Source organism: Doryrhamphus excisus, linkage group LG4, assembly GCF_037039965.1.
Source record: "Doryrhamphus excisus strain RoL-2023G ecotype Guam linkage group LG4, RoL_Dexc_Guam_v1.1, whole genome shotgun sequence".
NCBI classification, from domain to species: domain Eukaryota; kingdom Metazoa; phylum Chordata; class Actinopteri; order Syngnathiformes; family Syngnathidae; genus Doryrhamphus; species Doryrhamphus excisus.
The window spans coordinates 23,368,000-23,383,367 of record NC_136360.1 but is presented as its reverse complement, the minus strand read 5'-3'; the positions used below and the strand labels follow the sequence as shown (position 1 = coordinate 23,383,367).

The window sequence follows — 15,368 nt, the reverse complement described above, 5'->3', positions numbered from 1 at the left end:
ACACTCCACATACTCGCATACATTTACTGTATTTTCTGGACTATAATTCGCTCGGAGTATAAGTCGCATAAGGCCAAAAATGCATAATTAGGTAAAAAAAAAACATACATAAGTTACACTGGAGTATTCAGAAATTCAGAGCGAGAGGTGTAAGCTGCTACGCTGGGAAGAAGGGGACGGGTATGCAAATGAGGGGCCCACACAGTAGTAGAACATAGGTAAGTTTCAGGAAAATATCAGTTCCCAAATAAAAACGGGAGATATAAAAAAATTTGCAGACGCACTCCATCAATTGCTTTTACTTTGGGCGGGGCCCGCATTACCGTCTGCATGCATAAGTGCGTGCTACAGTTGACTAGATGCATCATACATCCGAAATGAAGCACGGCGGTGCTGCCGGATGAGACAGATGCTTGTACGTTCCGCGCTTCCTTGTTTATGACGACTTTATCATCATCTATCTTTCAGCTTTGTCAGCATAACTTGTCACATTTCTCACAATTCCAGCCATCACTCGGAGCGCACAAAAAAACAAAAAACACTGCATTGAAATGTAGCGCCTTTCTAGTGACCTTCCCTTGAGCAATGTTATTTCAAGGACAAACTGTTATTTCATTCATTGCCTCTTTTGCGCTTTTCATTAAAAAAAAATTCCCAGTGCACTTCCAAACTTTTTCCTTTTTCCGCCACTTTACACTTCGAAATTTTGCAGCTTTAACGGTTTTTCAAAGTTCTAATAAATATTGTTAAAAACGCTAAGGTTAAAAACTTTACAGAGTGAGACATCTTCTTGAGAGTGAGTGCTCTCGCATATAGACAAGCTTTGTCGTTTTTTTCTGGGTGAAAAGCAGGCTGGCCTCACGGTAGAAACGAAACCGGAAAACTTCATAAACACGCCGAAAAGTTGCTCTAAACCACAGGTCTCAAACTCACGGCCCGCGAGCCAAATGTGGCCCGCGGGACAATAGTTTGAGGCCCCCGCCTTGATATGAAAGTTTAATTTGTTAATTTGTTTTTTGATTTGCTTATTTATTTTTCTGTCTTATTTTGTGTCAAAAAATAAAAAAAACATTAAACATTATTTAATAATTTAATAATAAATAAAAAATAATTTATAATAATTTATAATGATTTATAATAATTTAATGTTTTATCAGAGCTTTTCCAAAGAACCAAAGCACTGAAAAATTAGAGGGTATAGCAGAAGCATTGAAGACTATTATATTATATATATATATATTTATTAATATTTAATATAATTAATATTTATATTATATTGTTTTTCTATATATATATATATATATATATATATATTTTTTTTTTTTTTTAACCTGATGCGGCCCAGTCTCACCCAGACCTTAGCTCCAGTGGCCCCCAGGTAAATTGAGTTTGAGACCCCTGCTCTAAAAGCTTGTTTCTTGGCAAATAATCGTCTTTGTAAGTATATTTGTGTATTAAAAAACTTACATAGATGCATTTTCTATTTCAAAAGTTGTACTCGTTTTGTCAAGTTGGCTAACTTCATTCATGCTAGTGCTAGTTTGCATTTGCAAGTCGGTGTACGTGGTTAGCTAACTGTTAGCTGATGTGCGTTTAGCTTGTAACATGAGCAGTATTGGAATTGGGGCTTGTGCACTGACCAGTGCGAAAGCCCAATTGTAATCGTAATGTTTGTTATTATTAATATTATTATTCTTCCAACGAAATGATCGCGATTTTGAGGGTTTTAACATGCCCGAAAAGTCCCCAAATTTGGTGAGTGCATCAGGTCTGGCAAAAAATTTTATATTTTATGGGTTTCAAAAGTTGGTGTACGTGGTTAGCTAACTGTTAGCTGACAGGTGTTTAGCCTGCAACATCAGCAGTATTGGAATTAGGGCTCGAGCACTGACTAGTGCGAAAGCTCTATTGTAATCGTAATGTTTGTTATTATTAATATTATTATTCTTCCAACGAAATGATCGTGATTTTGAGGGTTTTAACATGCCCGGAAAGTCACCAAATTTGGCGAGTGCATCAGGTCTGGCGAAAAATTTATATTTTATGGGTTTCAAAAGTTGGTGTACGTGGTTAGCTAACTGTTAGCTGACGTGTGTTTAGCCTGCAACATGAGCAGTATTGGAATTAGGGCTCGAGCACTGACCAGTGCGAAAGCTCTATTGTAATCGTAATGTTTGTTATTATTATTATTATTATTCTTCCAACGAAATGATCGTGATTTTGAGGGCCTTAACATGCCCGGAAAGTCACCAAATTTGGCGAGTGCATCAGGTCTGGCAAAAAATTTTATATTTTAGGGGTTTCAAAATTGGTGTACATGTGTTAGCTAACTGTTAGCTGATGTGCGTTTAGCCTACATGAGCAGTATTGGAATTAGGGCTCGAGCACTGACCAGTGCGAAAGCCCGATTGTAATCGTAATGTTTGTTATTATTATTATTATTCTTCCAACGAAATGATCGCGATTTTGAGGGCCTTAACATGCCCGAAAAGTCACCAAATTTGGCGAGCGCATCAGGTCTGGCGAAAAATTTGATATTTTATGCGTTTCAAAAGTTGGTGTACGTGGTTAGCTAACTGTTAGCTGATGTGTGTTTAGCCTGCAACATGAGCAGTATTGGAATTTTATTTGATTTTTTTCTGTATGTTTCAGTTACCACTTTTTTTTTTTTTTACAAGAAAGCTTCATAAAGCAAGAAAAGTTTTCTTTTTTACAGACACGTGTTGTGAGGACAGCACAATTTGCAAATACAAAAAAAAAAAACTTTTTCCTTTTCCCATCGCAACCAAACAGCGTGAGCAATATGCGCTAATTATTACGCATTTCCGATGTTCCCATCTTCCTGAACCTGAGAGATGTAATGATTCCTCTAGATAAGCTCCTGCCTATTTCCATATGAAAGGGAAGATGCCTGGAAAGGAGGAAATCCTGATTTTTTTTTTTTTTTATCCTCTCTCAGATGATCAGTGAGCGAGCACACAAAGAGGACGCTGAAATGTCAGGCCGTTGTTTTGCTACTCATTTCATTAATTCTGTTACTTATCTCGGAGCACAGGAAAGACCCGGTATGTTCCAAATGGAAATGGAGCAGTGGCGGTGAAGGAGGTGTGAAGAGGAAGTGAGATAACAAAGACTTTCATCCGGATGGAGGGGGGGGGGGGGACAACAACAACAAACAAACAACAAAAATCGAAACATCTCGTCATCAGCAGAGGTGATTCCATTGGTTATTTATTAATGCGGAGCTGACAGCCGAGCGAATATCGGGACCGCCAGAGTCCACGTAGAAACCAACACAAAACAATTAGTGCAGATTAAGCTGCATCACATGGGGGGGGGGGGGGAGAAAAATAAAACACTTGGACACAAGCAGTGCTTTGCAAAACAAAAGCCGGTATGCAAATGCATAAAGCGTAAAGACTAACTTTCACAGGCAATATCTGCTGCACTCTGAGGACTGTTTAGGGCAGAATCTGAAAGAACAGCAAACATGGGACACATTTTGACAAAGCCTGGAACGAAAAAAGGGTCACGGGGGAAAAAAACGGTAAAAAACATTAACCATGTATACATGGACCCAAATATTCCAATTCCATTCGGGTTATTTGCTCAAACCGAAAGAATAACCTTTGTATACACCTCATTCCCAAAGAAAAACTCCAGGAAGTCGGTATGTTTGAATGCGTCTTCTGCAGGGTCAGACAAAAATGATCTGACAATTTGTAGGTTAAATAAAAGGCAAATAAAGTAAAAAACATAAGTGGTTTTATTGTCGAAAAGTACATATAATGCAATTTTTGGTTTGTTTTTGTTTTCTTTTTCAGTTGTTGCCAGTTGTTAATAATTTTAATAAGTATGTGAGCCATATTTGGGTCTTAAATCTGGATTGTGTTGCGAGTGAACAATGGCAATTGAAGCGGGAAGGGGATGGGCGGGGGGGTTCTGTTGTGAGATCATTCCAGCGTGCTATTCCAAAAATTAATTCTCAGCGAACATTACAGACACCTAGTGGCCAGTGTTGAATACTACATATCATTTCAATGTTTTTGAATGCGTCTTCTGCAGGGTATATCATTTATATTTGTATTTTAGTACATTTAGTTGTTTTTATGCTTGAAAATGCTAAATTCATGCAAATAATGTACAATTTGGTTGAATACGCATATTTTTGACCAATAATACAAAACTGCATGATTTTCGAATTAATGTATTTTTGAAAAACTGGGTTAAAGGCAAAAAAACTTTTTTGTTTCTTTACTTTATTTGCCTTTTATTTAACCTACAACTGTGTATATAATTTATATTTGTATTTTACTACATTTTGTTGTTTTTATGCGTGAAAATGCTAAATTAATGCAAATAATGTTGAATTTGGTTGAATATGCATATTTTTGACTAATAATACGAAACGGCATGATTTTCGAATAAATGTATTCTTGAAAAACTGGGTTAAAGGCAAAAACACTTTTTTGTTTCTTTACTTTATTTGCCTTTTATTTAACCTACAAATGTGTTTTTTCATTTATATTTTATTTTAGTACATTTAGTTGTTTTTATGCTTGAAAATGCTAAATTAATGCAAATAATGTTGAACTAATAATACGAAACTACATGATTTTCGAATGAATGTATTTTTGAAAAACTGGGTTAAAGGTAAAAACATTTTTTGTTTCTTTACTTTATTTGACTTTTATTTAACCTACAAATGTGTATATAATTTATATTTGTATTTTAGTACATTTTGTTGTTTTTTATGCTTGAGAATGCTAAATTAATGCAAATAATGTACAATTTGGTTGAATACGCATATTTTTTTTACTAATAATACAAAACTGCATGATTTTCGAATAAATGTATTCTCGAAAAAACGTGTTAAAGTGAATCTGTGGAATTGAACGTGGTGAATAATTGCAGTACCTGCAGTTCAACATGAATATTAAGACGAGGCCGTTTTGCCGGCAACACTCGAGATGCATGCGGAGATGAAGCCAGCATGGCGGATGAAGGAGATAAAACATGGAAAAAGGGTGGAGATAGAGTGTGGAAAAAAAAAAAGCGTGAGCGCTCCGAGCCACAGGAAGCTTGATTGGACACAGACAGTAGATATCCTCCGAGTTGTGCTGCTTCATTACTTGGGCCCCATTTGCCAATTAAAGCCCGGGAACCAAGAAAGATAATGACAAAACGAGCCACTCTGCGCCCTGAGGAGTTACGCAATGTCAATGCGAGGCTGTCACATGACCAAAAAAAAAAAAAAAAAACATACATAAACACCCCACATACGCACACTTTCAAATGCATTAACGAAGCCTCGCTGATGATGGGAAGACTAATCAAAAATCATTTTTGTTCCGCAGCACCACGGGTCACTGCATCCAAATTGCCAATACGGCGTACGCTCTGCTGAACGGTCGAGGCCGCAGATAAGAGCACCGGGAGCGTGCTCGTTTGAACAATGGTCGCTTTTAGCTGATGGCGATGTTCACCAATGCTCACCGGCCCACTTAATTGGGCTAAAACGTCCATTTAAATTGAATTCCCCGGATGCAGAGATAACGACGTCGCACAAATTCTGCTTAACGACAACGAAACCGCGGAGCGGAGAAGGCTCGTCAACTCTCGTTGTGTATTAGTCCACGTTACGCGTAAATGTTTAATCAAGGGCAGCGAGGACGTCAGACGGACTACGCGAGCGGCCATTATTATAACCTTGTCATTTGAAACGGGCTTTGAATACTGAGCAAGATAAAGACGAGGAGAGTCAATTGAAGTCGTTTCTCGTTTTTGGGGGTTAATACCATCTCTTTCCAGACACAAGTGCCACCCTCAAACACACTATATGCCCCCGGAGTATCGTTTTTGAAATGTGAATCTTTTGATGAAGAAGACTGACCACAAAGAAGAAGAAAAAAAATGGAGTGTGTTTATGTGACTTCTGCTCACACCCCTCGCCTCGGCTGACTGAGAGAGCAAAACGTGTTTCAAGTTCAAGGCCGAGAGTCTCTCAAAATGTCTTCTGTCAAAATGAGCTGCCAGAAGAGAGAGAACACAGACGTCTGGAGGGGACTACTAAGCATCAGCAACGTAGAAGGAACATGAATGATGCAATCCAAACTGTCAAGTACACCCCCCCCCCCCTGGTCTTAGCTTAAGGTAACTCCAAGGATTGGGCTTGATTTATTTATTACAGAGAAGAAAAAAAAACACTCCTTGACCTATGCCGGGGGTCTCAAATATCCGGCCTGCGGGCCAAATGTGGCACGCAGGACACTAATTTGAGGCCCCCGCCTTGATATGAAAGTTTAATGTTTGATATGGATGCTGTATGGTATCATGTACCCAGAAAAAATTATTACGTTTGATTCATGTTCATGTTAAAGGTTAAATAACTATCCTCCCTATCCGTGTGGAAGTGGTAAGTTTTTGGCTATTTAAGTTGAAAGGAAATAACTTGAAGGCTACCGTTTAGGTGGCTAGCTCTCTAGTTTAGCGAGTTAGCATTGTGTCTCAAGACCCTGCAGTTGCGCAATATGTTGTAAATAAAAAGAGTATAAATGTGACTATAGTCGTGTTTTGTCATGTCTACAGGGCTCTAATAATGCTTTGTTCATTTTAATCTGAAAAAAATCATTTGTCTACCCGCCAACTATATGTGCTTTCTTAAGTTTTTATTATTATTATTATATTTATTTATTACTGATTGATTGATTTTCTTTATTCTAGATTTGTTTATTTATTTTTCATCTTATTTTGTGCAGAAAAATAAAAAGTAAGATATTTGAGAACAGTGGAATGTTTTATCAGAGCTTTTCTTGTCAAAAATCGGAACCAAAGCACTGAAAAAGTTTGTATATTTTTCTGTTTTTAATAAATGCGTTTTTTTTTTTTGGGGGGGGGGAAACCTGATGCGGTCCAGCCTTGCCCCGACCCTAGCTCCAGTGGCCCCCAGGTAAATTGAGTTTGAGACCCCTGACCTACGCGGTTCGAAAACTGACAGTTGGATTGTTGGAGCCAATCAACAGTCCAATCAACGTGGTTTAAATCCCAGCAAGCTAAAAGTGTGAACTAACTAATTAACACCTTTTTGGTGGTGTTATTTATTGTTTATTAAAAAATATATTCTCTTTTTTTTATATCCATGCTCGTGTTTGTGAAAGAAACTCCATCAAACACAAAAGATGTTTTGCATTCAAGTGGATCTTTGTATTTTTGTGATTTGCAGATTTTTTGTAATAATAATAATAATAATAATAATAATAGACACTTTGTTTGTTGGTCCTTGAATGCACCATTGTTGCTATGTGATGTGATGCAAAAAATTGTAATTTCCGGATTCACGCTTTGAACCCTGCAGCTTAAACTACGATGAGGCTAATTTATGACTAAAACTACTACGATTCCCATAGTGAATTTCCGCGACAGAAGCCAACATCCCATCCCGGAATCAGCTTTTTCTACACAAACAAGGAATTTTAAATTAGCTCTCATGGTACATATACATACGTAGACACAAATTAATTACAAAATAATTAAAAAGCAAGATTGAGATGTGCAAAAGGGATAATAATATAATGGTGCAATTCATGTGAGTGGGTGCGTGATGAATAAACTGGAATGGTATCTGCATTTGTAACAAAATACAGTCTGTTTGGGATCACTTGGAATTTTTTGGGCTTTTTCTTGGCAGTCCTGCTATGAAGTCCAGCATCCTGAAGTGGCCGCTTCACTGTTGATACTGACACTGGTGTTTGACGCCTACTATTTAGTGCAGCTGCCAGGTGACCACCTGTCTTAAACTACACTCTCACATATTTGTCTGCAGCGTTTTTCTGTCCTTGTTAGACCCAGTTTGTGCTATTGCTAAGGATTTTTTTGTCTTTCATGATTACAGTCACCCCTGGTTTAATTAATTGGTTACAGACCTGGCAGCTATTAATTAATTTCCACGATATAGGATTCCAAGTCAATAAATGGAATATTTTTGTAGTTGGAGCACGGAAAATCTGTTTATGACTTTGTAAATACGAGGGATTTACGTTGCCCATTTTGATACCAATCATCCATTAGTGAAATTGACCAATTCTGACACCGATCATATGGAATAATTCTTCTTTGTTTCTTTGTTTCTTCTTGCACTGTTGTGCAGCGTTTTTCTGTCCTTGTTAGACCCAGTTTGTGCTGCTCTCTGAAGGGGGTAGTTAACGGCATGGTATCAGATTTTAGTTTATATTTTTAGATGGCTTTTCTAATCATCTATTAGCCTTACAAAACAATGAACTTGGATTAGCAGCCAAGTTTAGTTTAGTCTTGTATGTCGTATTTTGTCTTATTATGTTTACTATATTGGATAATAGGAGTATAAAGATGACTGTGGGGTGTCATTTCATATTTAGAGGGCTTTCACAATGTTTAAAATTGTATTTAGAGGGTGGTAAACAGGTTGTCTATGTCTTATATGTCGTATTTTGTCTTATTATGTTGACTATATTGAGTAATCGAAGTATAAAGATGACTGTGGGGTGTTATTTCATATTTAGAGGGCTTTCATAATGTTTAAAATTGTATTTTAGAAGGTGGTAAACAGGGTGTCTATGTCTTATATGTCGTATTTTGTCTTATTATGTCGACTATATTGGGTAATAGGAGTATAAAGATGAATGTGGGGTGTTATTTCATGTTTAGAGGGCTTTCATAATGTTTACAATTGTATTTAGAAGATGGTAAACATGTTTTCTACGTCTTATATGTCGTATTTTGTCTTATTATGTGGACTATATTGGGTAATTAACTTGGATTAGCAGCCATACCAGGAGATTGATGCAGAGGACTGACAGTTGTTGATAGTAGGCCTCTATGCAAAAATATACATCCTTTCAAAATCATCTCATTCATTTTCATTGTTTGGGAAATGGGAAAAAAAATGTTGGAAAAAATGTTTTCTTTGGAAAACAAAGAAATTTGCAAGTGATCCCAAACTTTTGAGCGGTAGTGTATAAATCTTTAAATTTACATTATCATTGATTAGTGGTGAGAAGTAAGGGTCCAACAATACATGTATCTTTATCAATACAGTCACAAAGATCCCTTTTGATTGGCTGTTGATGAAATGCAAAACTGCATTTGTTTAATTTTTATTATCCAACCCAGCTATAAGATGGATATACATCCAATAATTTGTAGAGGCTAGTTCCATGCAAACGCTTCCAAAAGAACTCCTTTAAAAAGGACTTGTTATTGCTGCAACTATTTTATGATGAACTGAAAAAAAAAATCTTCTCATCCAATTAGGTTTTCTCTGCGTTGCCTTGACTTCGGCTGTATTGTCACATCGATAATTGTTTTCATTTACGTAATAATTGTTATGTTAAATGACAAAGTGGATATGTACATGAACTATGAAACAATGATTGCTACGTGGTTTAATTGAAATACTATTCAATCTGTGAAAAAAACAATATTATTTATAATTATCTTTTGTGCCATGTTGTGAATTATTTATTTTTTGTTTATTGTATTATTATTTTTTCAAGGTCCTGTTTTTGTTCCACATGATTGTAACAGCAGAAAAGGACCGGCTGAATTTTATTCAAAACCTGTACTGTTGAGTTGAAACAAAGGATCACTTTGGCAGACTCGAGTTACGATGTGGCTTATTAAGTGTGTGAGGAATCTAATATAATAATTACAAAAGTCATTTGTATTGCAAATGTTGATCCGAAATCGGGGGAGAAAACATCAATGTCAATGAGCGTCTCCCAATGTCAATGATCGCCTGTATATTTTATATACACTACCGCTCAAAAGTATGGGATCACTTGCAAATTTCTTTGTTTGCCAAAGAAAAACTAATTTTCTACATTTCACAAACATTTTTATCCATTTCACAAACAATGAAAATGAATGAGATGATTTTGAAAGAAGGATGTAAATTTTTGCATAGAGGCCTACTATCAACAACTGTCAGTCCTCTGCATCAATCTCCTGGTATGGCTGCTAATCCAAGTTCATTACCCAATATAGTCGACATAATAAGACAAAATACGACACATAAGACATAGAAAACATGTTTACCAACTTCTAAATACAATTTTAAACATTATGAAAGCCCTCTAAATATGAAATAATACCCCGCATTCATCTTTATACTCCTATTATTCAATATAGTCAACATAATAAGACAAAATATGACATATTAGACATATACAACCTGTTTACCACCTTCTAAATACAATTTTAAACATTATGAAAGCCCTCTAAATATGAAATGACACCCCACATCCATCTTTATACTCCTATTATCCAATATAGTCAACATAATAAGACAAAATATGACATATAAGACATAGACAACCTGTTTACCACCTTCTAAAATACAATTTTAAACATTATGAAAGCCCTCTAAATATGAAATAACACCCCACAGTCATCTTTATACTTCGATTACTCAATATAGTCAACATAATAAGACAAAATACGACATATAAGACATAGACAACCTGTTTACCACCTTCTAAAATACAATTTTAAACATTATGAAAGCCCTCTAAATATGAAATGACACCCCATATTCATCTTTATACTCATATTATCCAATATAGTAAACATAATAAGACAAAATAGGTCATACAAGACTAAACTAAACTTGGCTGCTAATCCAAGTTGATCATTTTATAAGGCTAATAGATGATTAGAAAAGCCATCTAAAAATATAAACTAAAATCTCTTACTATGCTGCTCCCTTCAGAGAGCAGCACAAACTGGGTCTAAAAAGGACAGAAAAACGCTGCACAACTGTGCAAGAAGAAACAAACAAGAATTATTCCATATGATCGGTGTCGGAATCGGTCAATTTCACTCATGGATGATTGGTATCAAAATCGGCAACATAAATCCCTCGTATTTACAAAGTCATAAACAGATTTTCCGTGCTTCAACTACAAAAATATTCCATGTATTGACTTGGAATCCTATATAGTGGACATTAATTTATCGCTGGCAGGTCTGTAACCAATTAATTAAACCAGCGGTGACTGTAATTATGAAAGACAAAAAAATTATTTGCAATAGCACAAACTGGGTCTAACAAGGACAGAAAAACGCTGCAGGCAAATATGTGAGAGTGTGTAGTTTAAGACAGGTGGTCACCTGGCAGCTGCACTAAATAGTAGGCGTCAAACACCAGTGTCAGTATCAACAGTGAAGCGGCCACTTCAGGATGCTGGACTTCATAGCAGGACTGCCAAGGAAAAGCCCCAAAAATTCCAAGTGATCCCAAACTTTTGAAAAAAAAACAATATAAAAAAAACAATATTAGCTGTACTCGAGTGAGTGACGTGGGGGTGTTTTCTGTACCAGGAGTTTGGAAGTTGATGCGTCTCATCTCCACAGGGTCAGTCGGATGATGGGGTGTGATGTCTGCGTTGTTCAGCAGACACTTTGTGCGCGGTTCTGACTCCTTCCTCTTGCGACTGGATAGTCAGAAAAAGATAAAAGAAAAAGCGGGAATGTACAACAAAGAACTTCAAAATGCGCACAGCAAAAAGAGTCTACAAGCTCGCTAATGAGCTTAAAAGAAAAAAAAAAAAGAAAACAGCTCGACAATATTTGAAAGATGTGAGTGAAAGCAAATCAGGAGCTGAGAAGCTGCAAGAACGTGCTTGAGCCACGCTAATTAAAAGCATCTTCTCTGCCGAGGCAGCCTACATCGTCTTTCCCCTGTCAAAAGCGATAGAGTTCAGCCGAGCCTTACCTGTCAGGTTTGCTGTTTTCCACAGAAAGCAATAGGAGTCAAATAAATACATAGAGATGGTGAAAACACACAAGGAAAAAAAGGGGGGGGTAGAAGAGAGATAAATCAATAGAGAGCAGTTTGAGATTCATAAGGGTCGTCGCCAGGCCCGAAAAAAATTGCCGGATAAAGCTCATTAGCATTTGCAGGAGGTGACTATGTGTGTGTGTGTACATGTTTTCCGTGGAAGTAAACATTTGTGTACACTTGAGTACTCGTGAGTATGTCTGTGTATCAGTATGAGGGTGTGTTTGTGTGTAACGTGGGGGCTCCAGACAATGGAGAAGAGGGTAAAGTCAGGGCCAAGGGCAGAGCTGGGAAGCACTACTCACCAGGGAGCGATTGGAATGGGGGGAGGGGAATGTGGGATGGGGGACGGTAGTGTGAGGAGGAGGAGGGGGTGGGGGGGAGAAAGAGACGAGAGAAAAAAAAGACAGAGATTCAAGGAGAGATGTTACGCTCCCTAACCACCATGGCGGAGGTAAGGCAAGGTCGGACAGGGATCGTCTGACAGTAGCAATATCTTCTTGGATTGCTGGTAGCAACCTGCTTAAAAAATAATACAGCACTCGGCACTTTTCACAATGCTAACTTGTAGCTTAGAAAGAGGCCAGTCCACCCACCCAACTGGTCCCATTTGCGTCCCCAAAAATTATCTGTAAAATATCAATTTTTTATTATGCAAAGTGACCTGCATATTGATCTGATTGCCTGTTCAATGAATTTCTTGCCTGTCCCCCGTTTCTGAAATCACTTTCCCGTGAAATATAGATATTTAAATTCTTCAGAAATGCTATCACCTAACTAACGTAACTACTTTTTTTCTTAAACGTTAAAATTTATGCCTAAATTCTAATTCTGAAGACATCTCATTTACTTCAGAACTACTGCTAATTGTTGAAATACTAAGGAACCGGTAGCTCATTATTTGGCAGGAGCCGATCACAAGCTATCCGTGAACTGAAAACAACCACGTCAACCCACTGGAAATCGCAGGAGATCATTCTACTGTATATAACAATGTAACAGACTGACTCGTGGTGTCATTTTACTGAGAACACTAAATTCATCACACAGCGACTTAACACCCAAAATGCACACCTGAAAAATGTATGCAAAAATGTACCAATGCGAAAAGCAGTAACATTTTAAACCTGTATTGGTGCATGTTTGTTACGCTCCCTAACCACCACGGCGGAGGTAAGGCAAGGTCGGACAAAACTACTTTTTTTTTTTAACTTTAAAATTTATGGCTAAATTCCAATTTTAGAACTACTGCTAATTGTTGAAATACCCCGCCGCTATCAAGTCACTAAGGCACCGGTAGCTCTTTATTTGGCAGGAGCATATCACAAGCTATCAGTGCACTCAAAACAACCTCGTCAACCCACTGGAAATCTGCTGTATATAACAATGTAACAGACTGACTCGTGGCGTCATCTTACTAAGAACACTAAACTCATCACACAGCAACTTAACACTCAAAATGCACACCTGAAAAATGTATACAAAAATGTACCAATGTGAGTTTAAAATGCAAAAAAGCAGTAACATTTTAAACCTGTATTGGTGCATGTTTGTATTTTTACACAAATATACAAACATGTACCAATATGTGCTCAAGGGGAAAAATGAAATTCCAATTGGTACATGCTGGTATATTTAGAAGGTATACCGTTTCAGTGTTAAGTTACGGTGTGATGACTTTATTGTTATTTGTAAAACGTCAACATGAGTCAGACTCTTATATTGAGTACTGGCCATTGTGAGATACAGATCATGATTGACATGTGAGATCATGATCGACCCATCTCAAAAAAAAAAGCCGCGGTATATGTCTTTTCAAGTATTTGTGATACTCCCAACTGTACTTTAAATTTATATATTGAAAAATATTCAAAATTTAGCCTTGTCCCTAGGTTTCCACATTACACCCCTCTGTGAAAAATGTGGAATATTCCACAAGCTACATGGTGCATAAGAAGCAGCATCATTCAGATCCTCTGCAGGCCACATGAAGGTTAATTTCTGCCAATATACACATTTGGAGTAGTTCAATACATTTATATATTTAGATTTAGACCAGAGCTAGTCCCGATATTTTTGCACTTTATAGTGTATCAAATGTATGTTTCATAAAAATGAAGCTAATTCAAGTCATGTAAATGTATTACTAAAGCACACTTTGATATGATTTTTATAACCTAACCTTGGTTGAAATTCGGTTTTGTATATATTTCAGTCATGCTCGCAATATCACCCTTGACATCTCAAAAGAATCTCATCTTCTCTCGTTTCTCTGACTCCTCACTTCCCACGACTTCAATTTTTTTTTTTTACATTTGCATGCAGCCATGCAGTCGGGGCTTTGCGTCGCATGCAGTCATTAATACACAATAAGCCCCTCTTTCAAAATGCAGCCTCTCATTTACATCCCAGTCGTCAGATTGTCAACTAACCCTGCAAATAACTGGTTCAACATCAAATGATGAAAAGATCTTCGCTGTGTGTTGGTAGACAAGAAAGAAAAGCCCCAATTACCTAACATGTTCACTTAGATCCACTTGTAAAATCAAATATGGGCTTGCATCAGCAAATGAAAGACCAAATTCCCCATACGGATTTCTAATAAAAAACGCTGCAAAACTAAATCAATTGTACGCCATCCAATTGGTCCATTTGAGGTTGAACCTGGTTATTTTTTTAAAAAATAACATCAATAACGATCCAAATGCATGCAACCAATACAAATAGACAACTCACTTTTTATACAGGAGGATTGCAATGACAATGCAGATGATGAAGACAACAGCCAGGACTGGACCGACCACCCAAATGAGTCCATCACCGCCCGTCTCGACTGGCTGGGGGTCCACCAGCAAAGGAGTCATGACCGTGTCAGTGTAAGGGCTGGTTGCAAACATTTTCTGATGTGAAAAAGAAAGGCGGGTGTTAAAAACAACAGCTGAAAATGATTTGGATTCGTTATTACACAACTCTTGCATGTAGGATTCACCAGCACAGGGGTTACCGAACGTTACCAACTCGGGCCTACTTGAAAATGTAAAAAAATGTCTGCGGTCTATAAACAGTACATAGATGAAATGCTGCGTTCTCAGAGCATTTCTATATTATATTTCTATATTATATTTATTAATAATAATAATAATATTATGATTAGAATTAGATATATATAATTATTATATTTATATACATTATTATTATTATTATTATTATTATTATTATTATTATTATTATTATTATTATTATTATTATTATTCATTAATTTTCTACCACTTTTTATCATTATTATTATTATGCCAGATCATAACTGGCAAAGCAATAATAATAATAATAATCATCATAATTATATATATATATAGAATTATATTTAAATATAATAATAATAATAATAATAATAATAATAAATATTATTATTATTATTATTATTATTATTATTATTATTATTATTATTATTATTATTATTATGCCAGATCATTACTAGCAAACCAATTAAATTTTTATTTTTTATTTTTTTATTTAAATATATTATAATTTACAATATATTTATTATTAATAA

General features: G+C 36.3%; 1 protein-coding gene across 12 annotated transcripts in view; it reads right to left on the bottom strand.

Moving 5' to 3' along the window:
* ptprsa (protein tyrosine phosphatase receptor type Sa) overlaps window positions 1-15,368 on the bottom strand; it is a 312,838-nt gene that overhangs the window by 51,734 nt on the left and 245,736 nt on the right. For 5 of the 12 annotated variants that reach the window (XM_078790398.1, XM_078790401.1, XM_078790405.1 and 2 more), the window contains 4 exons: window positions 14,552-14,715; window positions 11,750-11,761; window positions 11,353-11,468; window positions 3,426-3,473 (listed from right to left, as the gene is read on the bottom strand). In XM_078790398.1, the coding sequence (XP_078646524.1) occupies window positions 3,426-3,473; window positions 11,353-11,468; window positions 11,750-11,761; window positions 14,552-14,715 (340 nt within the window). The remainder of the gene's footprint in view (window positions 1-3,425; window positions 3,474-11,352; window positions 11,469-11,749; window positions 11,762-14,551; window positions 14,716-15,368) is intronic. The other 7 variants (XM_078790402.1, XM_078790407.1, XM_078790406.1 and 4 more) reach the window with 3 other exon arrangements.